Genomic DNA, 16,918 nt, shown 5'->3' with positions numbered 1-16,918 from the left:
CAGTGGAACATTTTAGGTTTTTCCTTGGAGGCTAAGACAAGATATCGCCAAGTGGTCAAGGAGAGTAAGCCAAGGAAGATAGAATAAAGTGGGGAAAAAAAAGAAAGTTCTTTACCTTGTAACTTTGTACCAACCAACCATGTGGGCGGATGGTGCCCTTACCATCTTCTTCAACTAAGTCAGGATCGGTCGGTCCGGTTATACACGGGAGTAGTATTTAGATGCTCAAAGTGTCTATGACTTAGAAAGTGTTGTTGGCCTTGAGCTTTATGGTTAGCTTTGTTAGTGAAGGAATTGGATTCTTCCAAATGCTTCTTGGAAAGGTGTGATCAGATAAAGTAGGTAGGCAAAGTGGGAATGAGGTTCTTGTTCCTTGCATGATCTGTATTTAATCTTTTTTTAAGTACAATAAAATACAATCTTCTGCCAATTGTTATGCAAATAGTAACAAAAATTGCAAAATCACTAGATTTTGTGCATTCATACATCTTCATAGAATCTCTGGGCCAGGAAAACAGGCTTGTTTTCTTTCTTGACTTTGTGTTTCCTCCAAAGAAAGTTCATCAGTTGGCGAGGTAAAATTGAATCAGGGAAGGCAAACCTTTGGAGAAAATTTCTTAGTAAGAAGTAGCTTAAAGCTGCGCGGCTAGGACCTCATTCCATGTATCTGGTATACCTGGCAAGCACCAATGCAAGCAATCCTGCATACCTTCAGTGCCTTTAATACTGTACTTGGATATATGACCTTCATCTCTCAGTTGGGATAAACCAGTGATATCTAAAAGCACAACCCTTGTGCCATTTACGGCGCTCACCGCAGCAGCATCAATGGCGGCATCTGGTGAAACTGCATTTCCTCCAGCTAAAGGCCTGGAATTATCGCAAGTACCACCGGAATTCCACTCTCCATTAAAGAAATGCCTGGGAGATATTGACCGATAAAATGCTTTCAGTCTAGGATGGTGTGGTAGCTGGCTGTCTAACCACTTCACGACACTGTCAATGGTGAAGTCTTTGGCACTACCCATGGATGCAAGCTTCCTGTCAGTGTTGGGTGTTCCGTTGAGAAACATTTCCCACCGATTGGCTCTAAGCTTCCCTCTGTTCCAGTGGTGGCCAGTGTTGAGAACCAGAACATCAAATTTATGGAGATTTTGCTTCAAAAATGATGTCGGTCTATCAAGGTGCATCGCATAACTAGTAGCTCGATCTGACACATTCAGAGGTTCTACATCACAGAGGGTTGCAGACCAATAGTACAAGATGGTAGTGTTTGTGCTCGGGAACCAATAAGCCCAACCATTTGGTCGTTTGTCATTTGGACCCATGGTAAAACCATACCACGAACCAACATCTTCAACATCTGGTCTTTGTTTACCACCAGTGACCATACACATGAGTGATTGAAACTGTTGTCTCCCCAAGGAATCCCCTACAAGAGCAATAGTTTTGTCCTGCAATCTGAAAGACATCCAAATTATAAGAAGATCAAAGGATCCATTCCTTAGTATCTCCAGAATAAGATAAAACTTTTGTCCAAGGATAAGATCATCGGAGATGAAGCAAAATATAGGGTTAAAACTAAATAAATAAGTAAATCGCACCTTCTTAAGAAATTGGAGCCCTCAAACTCTGGCATATCACAATTTTCCGGTTTCCATCTGAATTTCTCATAGGAGAAGTCTGGACGCTGAGTCAATCTACACGACCAAGGTTCGGAGAGCCACTGTTTACATTCAAACCCAGAATACAAAGGCCTTCCCTTGTCTGCCACCCATTTTCCTTTTGCGAAGTTACATTCTAAGAGAGACAAACAAGAACCATTAAGAAGATAATTTCATAAATTTCATTGCGAGTAACAAGTCAAAAAATATCATGAGCATGATAAATAGATCTCTCTTTAACCTCTTGCATATAAGTTGATCTTAGAAAACACAAAGCTATCTACGTTAGTTACAATTTGTGAGTGAAAATTCTTACCAGCTTCTGGTTGTTTACTTGCTGTCATAGAACCTTCAACATTATAGCTGGGAACTTGAACCGCCATTCCACTTGTCTGATGGCCGGCTGCCTCAACATCAGGAAAGTCTTCCTCGGCCAAAGGTTGCTTATTCCCATAGTCTACCTTAGCAACTACAAGTAGAAAAAAAAAACACCTTTGTATGATGCAAGAATAATGAATACAAAAACTCAAAAGAGAGAAAAACATACAAATGAAACAATGGGACAAACCTTGAGGGAACAAATCCAGGTCCTGTTGTTGGTGGAAAGAATCTTGGTATGGCATTCTCTCCCATTTCCAAATAAGGAGTGTTGTGAAGATGATGATGAGAGTGAGTGAAAGCTGCTTACCTTTCAGTCCATTTAGATTTCCCAATTTCATCCCTCTACAAGAAAGCCGGATCACTTCTTGGCCTAAAAATTTGGATATTGCATCATAGGATACAGTTTCATGTCTGCCAAAGAAAAGGACTAACACGCATTAAACTTGCACAATGATGCAGAGGAATAATTGAATAGCCTTCCAAATAATAGAGAATAAAATTACTGAGAGCACCTCCTTAAATCACTACTTAATCGGAAAGGAATCTATCCGTCTTCTTGTCCCAATAAATTTGACTTGTTTCCTAGATTCTATATGCCTTTGCATTCAACTAAGTTGATTTTGTAAGCTGCAGGTGATAACAACAAGAATACTAAACAGCTCAGTTTCCATAATGAGCTGTCTTATTTCCTTCTAGAGTACTAGTGTAAACCAAAAAAAATTAAAATATATATATATATAAACCATAATTTAAAGAATTTTCTTGACTACAAATGCCTTATGAAATCTCAACGGGGATTGCAATGGTTGTAGTAGGTAAATAATAAAGAAATCTCAGTTTCCCTGATGAGCTTTGTGAGTTCCTTCTAAAATACTAAATCATAAAATCATTAAACGGAAGGTGCATTTAACCATAGAGTTGAAACCATAGTGAAGCAAAAAATATTGTGTTACGTTGGAACAGATGCAAATATTGCTCCAAACAGAAGTTAGTGCAATAAAATAATCACAGGACCCTAACTTATCCTTTCATTTATCAATCATCCATGTTTTCTTAGTTAACTGAAAGGCATCATCCATTTCGTAAATGAAAAATGGATAATACTGAGAAGATAACCAGCAAGCACGAAATGTTCAAAAGGACAAGGCACGTAATAAAATAAATTTGTAATTCCGGACCAAGACTATATCTTCTTCTTTTTTTCCTTGTCAAAACAGCTTGGAGGATACCACAGGATTCAAGCTTTGCTATTCCAACCTGTTTTATAAAGTTTTACAGGCCATCCTTCACTAGTGCTCCGAAAAAAAATAAACTTGATACTTATATGTGTTGGTGCATTTGGCACCAATGATCAAACCTAAATTTTGATGAATGACATGCGGACTAAAGTTAGATGTGTTGTGATCTAACCTTTTCTACCAAGTGTGCAGGACTTCACTGGTTTGACACTAAGCTGAAATCTAGCTAGGTATGAAGGACTTAATAGCTAGTATAAAAGTCTAGCTAGGCCAAGGAGTGACCCGATATCTGGCGGGAAGACCTGGAGGACCAAGGAAGAGTCAAGTGATTCTGCATGGTAAGGAAAGTCACGGGAGAAAAGTGTTCTAGTGAAGACAAGTTTCAATTTGGAACTTTAGGTGTAAGTCTAGTTTAGGTATATTTTGGAAACTTAAACTGAAACCTTGATTAAATCCTGGTCTCGGATAGATAGGATCTAATTAATACTACTATTTGATTATTGTACTAACTTCGTCTCACAAGGTATACTTTGTTTTGTTGACTAACATATTTTGCAGGACGAAAGAAGCACAAAATGCCTCCAGTGAACAATACCCGAGGCGCCTTCCATGCAAAGGAAGGCGCCTTGAGCTGGGCAATGGAAGGCGCCTTGGAGAGGCTTAAAGGCACCTTCGGTCGAATAACATTGAGGACTTTGTTGACGATAAGAGGCGAGCTATTCGGGATAAAACTTAGCGGATGGAAGGCGCCTCAAGTGCTATGGAAAGCGCCTTCAACCCTCAATAAAAGAGAGTTTTGACCGGTGTTTCTTCATCACTTCTTCTACAAGCTTCTACGCGTTCATCCGACATTCCGACTGCTCCGACTGTTCCGACTTCGTGCTGCTGTTCTGCTACAACACTGTCACGCCCGACTACTGCAAACAAGTTGTCACTGACACACGAGAGTTCCCACTCTGACGTCTTCGTGTTGGTAACAGGTTTTAATTTTGTACTTACTTTATATACCTGTAAAAGGAAAGTGTAGGTTTGTTATACTTTCCTATTCTTTTATTTGTACTCGATTCCCTCTTCCGACGGTTCCAGAAGAAGACCTGGGTCTTGGAGTAGGAGTCGCCAAAAGCTCTGAACCAAGTAAAACCGCTTAAGTTCTTGTGCTTTTTCAGTTTCTGGTTTACTTAGTTTTTCCGCTGCGTACTCATTTATAAAACCGAAAAAGATGGATTTTCTAAAACCACGTGATTCAAACCCGCCCTCTCACGTGTGCAACGATTCTACAATATGATATAACTGAAATGTATAAATTTGTTGATGAAACTTCTCTACTTTACTTGGCATCGGAATTCATTGGTTCATGGATGTGATAAAATCGAATCATCATCAACTTGCATGATAAAAATATTACCAAGAGGACACCTAAGGAATTAGATTAATACTTAAACCAGTGAATAGTGATACAAAGTAAATCGAGGTTTAACAAAAGACGATAGCCTGGTAGAAAGTATAACAGTGACTGATTATGTCACAACTAGCTTTTAGCACCATATTTCCATCTCAATCAACCATGTTTCCCCAACGCATTGAAGTGGCTGCTCTTCTTTCTCATGAACTCTAAGAAACCTACCAGTTCTGATCGAGAGGCGTCAGAGATCCAAATAACAAGTTTTATTGGACAAAATCTAATTAAACCTTTCAAGGATGATAATCTCAGACTAACCCGATCAAACTTCAAAATCAACATCAGCAATGATAGAAATATAGGAATTTAACTTAAGTTAAATCAAGCAGACGTCCAAACCGGATACCCGCCAAATCTCACGAGAGACATGAGCGAGAACTCGATGTAGCCAATAAATTAGGGAAAGTTTCAGTCATCAAAAACCGCACTTTCTATTGGAATCATCAACGCCAAACGCTGCCGGAAGAAATTTAGGGCACGCGATGACCAAAAGAATTTTTTTTAAAAAAAAAAATGGAATTTTCTTGAGGAAGAACATATCTGTCCGTACCAATGCCGGGTGGGATCGAGTCGGAGCAGTCGAAGGCAGCGGCTGAGGCGGCGACGGATGGATTGGACGAAGAGGAAGGAGGAAGGAGAGAGTGACTGTGTGGATGACAATGGTGTCAGGAGGAGGCGGAGAAGTGGATGGGCAGCCGTTGGATTCTCCGTCGAAGCATAAATCGAAGTGGAAAGCGCGTGCTGCCATTGTTGTTATCAGATCCTTTGTCTCCAAGCATGCGATCTAAATATCTAATATTCCCTCTTGTATTTGTTTTCTTGTCGTTATCGGTGATAATCCCATGCCCGTCCCTCCGGACTGCCCCTACGAGATGGGGAAGGACTCCGATGCCGGACATGCTGAAATATGGTACCCTAGAAATTTAATATTCATATATTTTTTTATCGATATAAATATAATAATATTTCTATTATAAAATTTAAAAATAAAATATAGATAAAATATATTATAAAAATAATATGTCATAATTAAATACTAAAAAAACCAAACCAAATATAAAATTTATATTCTGATTCAATACATAGTCCCTCGATATTACTTGTCTCGTAATTTTTTTATTTTTTAAACTAAAGTATTGCTTAAGTTTGTATAATCAATTTTTTTAATAATTTTTTTTTATAGATAACATAGTTAACTCATTTAATTTTTTTTACAATATAGTTGATTGAAAATAAATTCTAATCAACTTAACTTTAAAAAACTTCTTTCGACAAATACAAGATGCAATTATAAATGGTATGATCAACAAAACTCGATATGCAATGTAAGCATTTTTATAACAATTATTCATAATTTTCAAATAATTCAGCACATCAATTACTTCTTTTTGCTTTTCCAGGTAATTAGTATCTTAATAACTTTAGTTCTAGAAATAAATATGATCCATTAATATTAGAGCGTTCATCATGTGTTAATGAATTTTGAAGATTGGCACATGAGCTCAAGAGACCATCCTCATCAATAGACTTACCTTCTCTAGACTAAATAAAACCCCAAAGATTTTTTTCGTACTTTTAAAATTGCTCCAACCGAGTTTGAAGTGAAGAAAAAATTTGATCAATTATAAACAAGAAGTAATTAACTTGGAAAAATTCTTTAAGAGATTGGGTTAACTCTTCATTGTTGATCTCATTAAATTGTCTTTTTCTTCAAATGATACGCTTTTCTCGAAAAACATGTTCAATTCTCATTTCATTTGTAATATGTTCAACTTTAACCAAGATTTGATCAAACCCAAATTTTCTTTAACTTTTGGAGAAAAGAAATAAACCCCTTTAACTTTTTGATAGCAACATCAATATCTATATTTTTTGATTGGAGAAACTTATTGACAATGTTAATCTTATATAATAACTTGTATCATTTTGATCAGAAACTTAAAATTCTCAAGTTCAAATGATGTCAAACCCTCAGCTTCGCTCTTTATTTTTGAGTCATCATAAGTGTTTGTCAAATCAATTAAAACATCTCGTATTTTTAAAATATGTTGTTTTATGGGTTTCACGCTTTCAACATGACTTTCCTATCGTGTTTGTGATAATGGCTTGACCATAAGACTTTGCACATGATCCTTAGTAGAAAAAGATAATAATGAATATCTGCGTTGTATAACACTAAAAAAAGACATTACTTTAGGACAACAATTTATCATATCACATAATGTGAGATTAAGACTATAACATCCCCATGGAGTATAGAAAACTCTATGATTAATTTCAAGTAATATACTGTTGGAGTGTATACTGAAAGCCTAAGTTTTTTTTGTAAACATTTATGTTAAATAAAGAATCACATTTGGTCAATTTATCTACATTTGTTTGTAGTTGTTCAATTAATTTATATTGTAGATAACATAGTATATGGTGTCACATATAGAAGATGATGTTATCAGTACCTTATAAATTATAAACAGTAGCTCACGACCAAAATGGAAAGGAACAAACCATTGGAAGGTCATAGTGTAATTAGGAATTAGTTTATCTTGACTATATAATTACACTAGTACACTTAAAGTGTATTGAGTAGGACCATTTGAGGTTGTTTCTTTTATACTGACTTTATAAAGGAACAAATACCTCAGTTATTATGGAAGTGTGTACTCTTAATCCTAATATAATAACAAGCACATATATTTGATATTTATTTCTTTAATTTATCAATGGGTGAGATTTAGTTCGATGAATCAATAAACTCGATAAGTTGGGAAATGATATCACTTATAGTGTGTGTTGTTGATTATAGAAGGAAACTGTGTCCTAGAGATACTAGGTTGATAATGTCCCCAAGAGGAGCTCATAAGGATTGTCATGTTAAACCCTGCAGGTGGACTTAGTCCGACATGACGATAAGGTTGAGTGGTACTACTCTTGGACTAAGATATTAATTAAATGAGTTGTCAGTAACTCACTTAATTAGTGGACATTTGATATCTTAAACACAGGGAGACTAACACACTCATAATAAGAAGGAGCCCAAAAAAATGTAATTTGTGATTGGTGCGGTAGTTCAATAATAGTTCTCTAGTGGAATGAATTATTATTGATAAAATTAAGTGTTGGAACCCCAAGGTTGTTTTGGTGTGATCAACAAGTTAAGTTAGGTCCTGTGTATTTAACCTTGTGTCTAAGTGTACAGGAGCTTAGGAACACAGGTACTCGAGTGGAAGACGCAGCTAGCGAGAAGGACGGCACGCTGTGCGTCCGAGGGACGAGGCGCTGCGGAAGAGTACACCGGCGGACGAGAAGGAAGCGCGCGGTGGTTCCGAGGGACGAAAGCCGGAGTGGAAGATTGCTCGGGAAGCAAGAGACGCAGCTAGCGAGAAGGTCGACGACCGAGGAACGAAGACTGCGGATGAGTACGCTGGCGGATGAGAAGGAAACACGCGGCAATTCCGAAGGACGAGAAGCCGGAGGGAAGCACGCTCGAGAAGACCGGAAGTTGGGTTCGGGTGAGCCCTTTTCCGGAAGGCAGAGATCACCCAAACGAGCGGATCCGGAGCGGAAGAACCGGACCGAAGCGGGACTGAACCAGAGAAGCGGTCCCGGATGAAAAAGTCAACTATGTTGACTTTCGGGGTCCGGGGCGCCCGGAACAGTAACTTTGACCAGATCGAGGATTATCTCGATCTGAACGTTGGGGGATAAAATTTATCCCCCCCAGGGCGCCCGGAACCTTTCCAGGCGCCCCGACCAAGGCTATAAATATAGCCTTGGTCCAGAAGCTCTTCATCAGTTCAGAAATTGTAACAACACTTGTGTGCTTCCATTGCTTTGATTAGCTTCTTTCTTTTTGTGCCTACACTGCTGTAAACGAGGCTTCTCCGCCTGAAGGAGTTTTTAGTGCAACAATCTTCCTTGGATTAACAACCTCCCCGGTTGTAACCAAGTCAAAACCGGTGCCTCGTTTTTATGCTTTATTTTCTGCTTAATCTATTCTTTTTCAAGTGTTAGCTTAATTGTCCGAGAAAGGGTTGTGTTTTACTCAGGGCTATTCAACCCCCCTTCTAGCCGGCCGCATCGGTCCTACAATATGTGTGATGGAAGACTAACCGCGAAACGAAGCAACAAGATGGCCGGATCCAACATCCACGCACCAAAATTCGAAGGGGACTTCGCTAGCTGGAAAAAGCGAATGGAGGTATTTCTTGAAACAGATTATGATTTATTACTAACAATGGAATTTGGCTATGAAGCACCAGAGGGCAAAGCAAGAAATCAATGGTCAAAGAAGGAGCAGGCTGACCACGTGGCAAACAAGAAAGCAGAATTTCATCTGCTAAGTGTACTTCCAACACAAGAAGTCAATCGAGTCGGTACCTACAACTCGGCAAAGGAGCTTTGGGATAAATTCCTTGAGTTACACAAAGGAACATCCGAAGCCAAACTTGCAAGACGGGATTTACTTCGTAACCAGCTTACAAACCTCCGATTTGAAGAAGGTGAAACAATTGCACATCTCCACTCGAGGATTCAGGATCTCATCACCAGACTTACGAATCTCGGAGAAGAGGTAAGTAATCGAGATTCGCTAAGGTATGCCCTAAATTCCTTTCCTAGAAACTCAAAATGGGCATCACTAGTAGATGCCTTTTACATTTCAAAAAATCTAGAAAAAATTTCATTAGACGAATTCTTTTCAACTTTTGAAGTGCATGAGTCAAGATGTGCAGGTCCGAAGGAGCCCAAGAATAATGTCGCCCTTAAAGCTTCGAGAGACGAACCTGAGTCAGAATCTTCTCTCGACGACGAGGAAATGGTAATGATGGTAAGACGATTTAAAAATATTTGTAAATCTAGGAAATCTAACCATCCGCAGGGAAGAAAGAAAAGAACCATCCGCTGCTACCATTGCGATGAAGAAGGGCACGTCAAGGACAATTACCCTAAACTGAAGAACAACGGGAAGGACAAGGGTAAGAAGCCTATCCAAAATCGCAAGGCCCTAAAAGCGACGTGGGACGATACGTCGTCGGAATCAGAAGTCAAGGAGTTCTCCGGGCTCGCGTTAATGGCGAGTCATCAAGACGAATGCGAATCAAGAAATGAGCATCGAAAGCATCAATGAAGGGGGAGCCACGTCCGAAGAGAGCAGCAGTTCAGGGGGAGAAACCGACAACGAGATCGACAAGGTAAGTGAGGTACGATCTCTTCCTCCTAATAAAATGTTTAAATTCATTAAAATTTTAACAAAAGATTGCTGCAAATTAGAAAATGAAAATAAATATTTAAAATCAATATTAGCTACATCTTGTCCATTAGAAATGCTAGATAAATCAAATTTAGAAAATGAAAAATTAAAATTAGAAATTCAAAATTTAATTTTTCAAGTAGAAAATTTGAAAAACTCTGCTTGCTCATCTAAAACCAATTTTAGAATGTTCAATAATTTGAATTGGTATTATAGATATCACCAGGGACAAATTAAAAATATCTCTAGAAAATATGTCCCTAAAAACTTTTTAGTTAATCCAGTAGGTTGGAACCTATATTGGGTTCCTAAATCATGCTTAAATTAATTTTAAAAGTAAAATTAGCGCTTTAAGTGAGAAAATTAAATAAAGAATTTCTTTATGAGGCTTTGTCTAAGGAAGTGGTTGTTGCTCCAATAACCAAGAAGACCTAGTGCCTCGCCACGACCTGGAAGCCAAAATATTGAAATAAATGTTTAATTAACTTACTAATGAAGCATTAATACAAGAATTAATTAGTGCTTGAAAAAGGTTATTCAAAACATTTTATTTCAAACTTAGAATTTTTTATTTTTATACTTAGAAATATTCTCAAAATTATTTTTTCCTAAGTTAAGAACTTTTTCTTGAAACTAGAAATCTCAGCTTTAATTACTTAGAAAAACTTTCTAAATCTCTTAAAAACTTAGATTTTTTAGAAATATTTTTCTAAGTCTTTAACCCTTAGATTATTTTTCTTGGAACCCCATTTTTTGTGATCAAAGGGGAGAAGGGAAAGTATAAGTCTAGGGGAGGTAGATAGAATTTAATTTTTTCTATCTTTTTGCTCTTAAATTGCAATTTAAGCTAATTTACTTAATTCAAGTTTATGTCTATTTTAACCCTAGCTTAACTTGGGTTGATCACACCAAAAAGGGGGAGATTGTTGGACCCCCAAGGTTGTTTTGGTGTGATCAACAAGTTAAGTTAGGTCCTGTATTTAACCTTGTGTCTAAGTGTGCAGGAGCTTAGGAACACAGGTAGAGTGGAAGACGCAAGCTAGCGAGAAGGACAGCACGAGGTACGAGGTGCTGCGGAAGAGTACACCGGACGAGAAGGAAGCGCAGCGGTTCCGAGGGACGAAAGCCGAGCGGAAGATTGCTCGGGAAGCAAGAGACGCAATAGCGAGAAGGTCGACGACCGAGGGACGAAGATTGCGGAGCTCGCGGACGAGAAGGAAACACGCGGCAATTCCAAGGACGAGAAGCCGGAGGAAGCACGCCCGAGAAGACCGGAAGTTGGGTTGGGTGAGCCCTTTTCGAAGGCAGAGATCACCCAAACGAGCGGATCCGGAGCGGAAGAACCGGACCGGCGGGAAACCAGAGAAGCGGTCCCGGATGAAAAAGTCAACTATGTTGACTTTCGGTCCGGGCTCTCTCTCCGATCGAGGATTATCTCAGCAACGTTGGGGATAAAATTTATCCCTCTCCAGGAACCTTCCAGCGCCCCGACCAAGGCTATAAATATAGCCTTGGTCCAGAAGCTCTTCATCAGTTCAGAAATTGTAACAACACTTGTGTGCTTCCATTGCTTTGATTAGCTTCTTTCTTTTTGTGCCTACACTGCTGTAAACGAGGCTTCTCCGCCTGAAGGAGTTTTTAGTGCAACAATCTTCCTTGGATTAACAACCTCCCCGGTTGTAACCAAGTCAAAACCGGTGCCTCGTTTTTATGCTTTACTTTCTGATTAATCTATTTTTTTCAAGTGTTAGCTTAATTGTCCGAGAAAGGGTTGTGTTTTACTCAGGGCTATTCAACCCCCCCTTCTAGCCGGCCGCATCGGTCTTACATTAAGTTGTGTGTTCGGGGCGAACACGGGATGCTTAATTTTATCGGGAGACCAAAACCAATTCCTCCTCTCGGTCCCTATCGTAGCCTCTTATTTATAGAGTATTATACCCACCTATACCCACCTTCTATACCCACCTAAAGAGGACCGGCCAAGTTAGCTTGGAATCAAGCTAGAAGGGGGCCGGCCATAATAAAATTAAAAAGATTTTTAATTTTAATTTTTATTATGTGGAAGATATAATTTATTACAGAGAATTAAAATTAAAATATCTCTCTTTAAAGGATCTACAAAAGATTAAAAGAAAGATATTAGATCTCTTTCCTTATTTGTAGATTGGAAAGATATTTTATTTTTTCTCTTTGAAAATTATTCACATGTTGAAAATTAAAATTATAGAAAAAAAATTTTATCAACCATGAAGGAATTTTAAAGGGAAATTTTATTTTTTAAAATTTCCAAAGACAAATAAGGAAGTTTTTATTGTTGATTGAAACTCTCCTAATTTGTCTATTTGAGGTGGCCGGCCATGATTAATTGATTAAGAAATTTTATTTAATTTTTATTAATTAATTATTGTCAAGGAAAGTTAAGGAAATTTTATTATAAATAAATTTCCTATTTGTCAAAGCCAAGGAATATAAAAGAAGGGGTAGGGGTGCCTTCATGGGTTACTACTTCTATTGTTTTCTCCCTCTTTTCCTTGGTGTTGTGGTCGGCCATCCTCCCTCCCTCTTTTCCTTGGTGTTGTGGTCGGCCATCCTCCCTCCCTCTCTTCCTCTTTGTGGTGGCCGAAATCTATCTCTTGCTTGGAGCTCTTGTGGTGGCCGGATACTACTTGGAGAAGAAGAAGAAGAAGGAGAGAAAGCTTGCATCCCTTGGAGCTTAGTTGGTGTTATTCTTCATCCTTGGTGAAGCTTTTGTTTTGGCCGAACCTAGCAAGGAGGAGAAGAAGGTGTGTTGGTGATTTCTCATCTCGGAAGATCGTTGCCCACACAACGTCCGAGGTTAGAACAGGAATACGGTAGAAGATCAAGAGGTCTTTCTAAAAGGTATAACTAGTAATTTTTCCTTTCCGCATCATACTAGTTATTTTTGGAAATAAATACCAAATACAAGAGGCTTACGATTCTAGTATTTCGAATATGTTTTTCGATGTTGTGTTCTTTTATTTTTTTTATTTTCCTTGTGATTTGATTGTTCTTTTCGGTTAACCTAAAGTTATTTTAAGAAATTAAATATTAGCTTTCCTTAAAAGGTTTTGTCTAGTCGGTGGTGGTTGCTCCCATATCCAAGAAGGCCATGTGCCTCGCCACGTCAGTACTGGGAACCAATTTTGGAAATTAATATTTAATGGAATTAATAACTTAGGTGATTTGGATCAAACGTGTAAAGTTACACAGGAGATCTAAGTCAAAACCTAAAAGAATAAATAGATTAAGTTTTGGATCAAATGTGTTAAGTTCCGCAGGCGATCCAAAATTTAATTTAAAAGAACACATGGTAGCTAGGAAAAGGTTCAGACCTTTGTATAAAATTTTTGTACAGTGGAACCTCTAGGTTTTCCGAGTAACAACCAACAATTGGTATCAGAGCTAGGGCTTTGCCTCTGTGTATTTGGTATTAGTTTAATTATGCACATGTCATACATAATTTAGGCAGGTTAATAGTAGGATGTGCTAACTTTGTGGATGCAAGATCCAACTATTATGGCTTATAGTTTTCTTTATGTGTGTGATTGGACCCTTGGACATATCAAGGGCAATTATATGTGTGTGCATGATTGTATTATAAAATACAGCAGGAGCTGTATTTAGTTTTTAATTAGGATTTTATTTTTGATCTAGTTACATATACATTCCTTTTATGGAATATAGGATCGATGGATGTAAATTTTTATTTTATGTTCGATCTAGTTTACATGTACATTCCTTCGAGGAATATAGGATCGAAAAATGTAAAATTCTATTTATGTCGCGGATCGAATCTTGCAAGGCGTGGAAACTTTTGAGGACCAGAGGCGCAGCGGAACAAGGAGCAAGATGGATGCGACAGCTAGACCCGGTGACGGTGGCCAAATATGGCAACAGCTTGGGATGACAACACATGGAAGACAACAATAGATAAAAGCCATAATAGTTGAAAAATAGTTTTTCATTTATTGCTTTTATATTGTGCTGTGTGTGCATGTTAGTATACATGTCCAGTAGGCTAGCATAGTTAAAATTCCTCATTTATAAATAACTAAGTGGGAGAGGAATTTTAAATAAATTCCACGGTCTCCATTACTGGTTTGTAAGTGATGCAAACAAGCTTGCGCGTTGGCTCTGAGTGCCTTCCCCCATATCGGATGATCTTGTTTGTGGATCACTATAACAAACTTCCATTTAGGATGACTATAGGAAATTAATTAAGAGCGTGTGATCTTCCCCATCGAAAGGGGCACAATCTTATTAATGGACTTAGTGTCAAGTAATGGTATACACTTAGGCACATTTAATAGTATCCTCCCCATCGGAGTCACTGCTGTTATTTGTGTGACCAAAGAATACCAACTATTAATTTTATTTGTCAAAAAGCTAGGTTGACAAGATAATAAAATTAATGGGTTAAAACCCTCCTTTTACAAATGTTGAATTTGTATACGTCCACACTATCGTGGCATACAATATTCGCGGTGTTTTGAGGTGTTGGTTAATTTAAAATAGTATTGTTTGAGGAATCAATATTATTCTAAATTTAGAGTTCTGACCAAAAGTTATTTGTGATTCTTAGGATGACTTTCAACCCACTGTCCATCATACTACAACAGAATAGACTTACTGGTCCTAACTACATAGATTGGAAAAGGAACCTAGACATTGTTCTTACTGCTGAAAGCTATAAGTTTGTACTGACTGAGCCTTGTCCTGATGCACTCACTGGTGAATCTACCCAAGAGGAGACTGAATATCATAGGAAATGGGTAAAAGCATATGAGATGGCGCGGTGTTACATTTTGGCTTCAATGTCAAATGTATTGCAACATCAACATCAAGATTTACCAACAGTTTATGATATTATGAACAATCTCAAGGAACTCTTTGGTCATCAGGATAGGGCTTCTAGGCAAGAAGCCATGAGAAAGATAATGACAGCCACCATGCAAGAGGGTACTCCTGTGAGGGATCATATCCTAAAGATGATGGCTTATCTGAACGAAATACAGATCCTTGGAGGAGAAATTGATGGGGAAACCCAGATCCAAACGCTACCTAGAAGTTTTGAGCAGTTCCGCCTGAACTATAATATGAATAAGAGGATATATTCATTAGCGGAACTACTAACAGAACTTCAAGCAGCAGAAGGATTATTTCGTCATAATTCTCAAATTCACTATGCTGAAAATGGTTCTACTTCTAAACCGAGAGGAAAGAAGAAGAAGAAACAAGCTGGCTCAGCAAAGAAAGTGAATAATCTCATAGTACAGGATTTAAAGCTGGAGTGAAGAAGCCGAAGGGCAAGTGCTTCATCTGCAAGCAGTCAGGACATTGGAAGGCGGACTGTCCTCGTAGGAACCAAAACAAAGGTATATCTCATGCTCTAGTTGTTGAAACATGTTTAGCGGTGTTATCTACCAGCACCTGGTGTGTAGATACGGGAGCCACTGATCATGTCTGCAATTCCTTGTAGGGGTTCCAGGAAACCTGACGACTATCTGAAGGAGAGATTACCGTCTACATGGGCAATGCTACTAAGGTGGCAGCTGTTGCAGTGGGAGACGTCTACTTATCTTTTAGTAGAAATAGAAATTTGGTTTTAAGAAATTGTCTTTATGTACCCAGTTTTAGAAAGAATTTAATTTCAGTTTCTAAACTGTTTTTAGATGGATATTCAGTTTCCTTTAGTAATGATGTAGTTATTAAGAGAAATAAAGTGATTATCTGTTCTGGTGCATTAGTTGGCAATTTGTATACTTTAAATCCAATTTCTCTCACAAAGCAAAACATGGAAATTTATAACTCATCTTCTAACTCAAATAAGAGAAAAGAACCTTCGGAAATGAACCAAACATATCTTTGGCATCTAAGGCTTGGTCATATTAACTTAAGTAGGATTCAGAGGCTTATGGCCGATGGACTTTTGGGTTCATTAGAGTTGGAAAATTTTCCAACTTGTGAATCTTGCTTAGAAGGTAAAATGACCAAGAGGCCTTTTAAGGCCAAGGGGTATAGAGCCAAAGAAGTGTTAGAATTGGTTCACTCTGATTTATGTGGTCCTATGTCTGTCCAGGCAAGAGGAGGTTTTGAATATTTTGTCTCTTTCATAGACGATTATTCAAGATACAGATATATTTACCTAATGCGCCGCAAGTCCGAGTGCTTTGATAAGTTCAAAGAGTACAAGGCTAATGTGGAGAAACGACTAGGTAAAAGTATCAAGACACTACGGTCTGATCGTGATGGCGAATACCTCTTAGGAGAGTTTAGGAATTACTTGTCAGAGACCGGGATTCAATCCCAACTGTCTGCACCTGGTACACCCCAACAGAATGGTGTGGCAGAACGAAGGAATATGACTCTTATGGAGATGGTTAGATCGATGATGAGTTATTCAGAATTACCAAATTCGTTTTGGGGATACGCTCTGGAAACAGCAGTGTACATTCTGAACTTAGTACCTTCTAAATTAGTTTCTTCTACTCCCACAGAATTGTGGAATGGGCGAAAGCCCAGTCTAAGACATATTCGGATTTGGGGTAGTCCAGCACATGTGCTGAAACCAGATGTTGATAAGTTAGAATCTCGTACAGAAGTTCGCGTGTTTGTGGGGTATCCCAAAGGAACGAAAGGTGGTTTATTTTATAGTCCTAAAGACCAGAAGGTCATTGTTAGCACCAATGCTCAGTTATTAGAAGAAGACTATATAATGGATCAAAAGCCCAGTAGCAAAGTTGTTTTAGAAGAACTTAGAGAGGATACGTCTACTTCAGTACCAACAGTATAAGATGAAGTACCACAAGAGACTGCAACACGTGTCACACATGATACACAACCACAGACAGTGCATCATTGTAGTGGGAGGGTTGTAAGGCAGCCTGAAAGATTCATGTTTTTGGGA

General features: G+C 38.3%; 1 protein-coding gene across 3 annotated transcripts; it reads right to left on the bottom strand.

The window, feature by feature from the left end:
- Positions 1-349: 349 nt before the first annotated feature.
- Positions 350-5,596, bottom strand: LOC121991675 (protein trichome birefringence-like 14). 3 transcript variants are annotated; one of them, XM_042545671.1, is made up of 6 exons: positions 5,293-5,595; positions 2,558-2,672; positions 2,233-2,456; positions 1,981-2,133; positions 1,605-1,800; positions 350-1,461 (listed from the first exon to the last, which is right to left on the bottom strand). In XM_042545671.1, exons 3-6 carry the CDS (start codon positions 2,381-2,383, stop codon positions 633-635), a joined length of 1,329 nt encoding a protein of 442 aa, XP_042401605.1. In that variant the 5' UTR covers positions 2,384-2,456; positions 2,558-2,672; positions 5,293-5,595; the 3' UTR covers positions 350-632. The 3 variants fall into 3 exon arrangements, with proteins under 3 accessions (XP_042401605.1, XP_042401606.1, XP_042401603.1); XM_042545672.1 differs by lacking the exon at positions 2,558-2,672 and having other exon boundaries at positions 2,233-2,415; positions 5,293-5,596; XM_042545669.1 differs by lacking the exon at positions 2,558-2,672.
- Between the last annotated feature and the right edge of the window lie 11,322 nt (positions 5,597-16,918).

The sequence above is a fragment of the Zingiber officinale genome, chromosome 6B (assembly GCF_018446385.1).
Source record: "Zingiber officinale cultivar Zhangliang chromosome 6B, Zo_v1.1, whole genome shotgun sequence".
In the NCBI taxonomy this organism is placed as follows: domain Eukaryota; kingdom Viridiplantae; phylum Streptophyta; class Magnoliopsida; order Zingiberales; family Zingiberaceae; genus Zingiber; species Zingiber officinale.
Note: the sequence above shows the minus strand (reverse complement) of the source record. Positions and strands in the feature narration are given on the sequence as shown.

Bases quoted from the DNA above. Each gene is read 5' to 3' on its own strand.
- LOC121991675 (XM_042545672.1), bottom strand. From the start codon at position 2,383: ATGAAATTGGGAAATCTAAATGGACTGAAAGGTAAGCAGCTTTCACTC. The intron at 1,801-1,980 runs GTAAGAATTTTC...TGTCTCTCTTAG, and splicing joins AAGTAAACAACCAGAAGCTG to AATGTAACTTCGCAAAAGGA. The intron at 1,462-1,604 runs GTGCGATTTACT...GATGTCTTTCAG, and splicing joins GGCTCCAATTTCTTAAGAAG to ATTGCAGGACAAAACTATTG.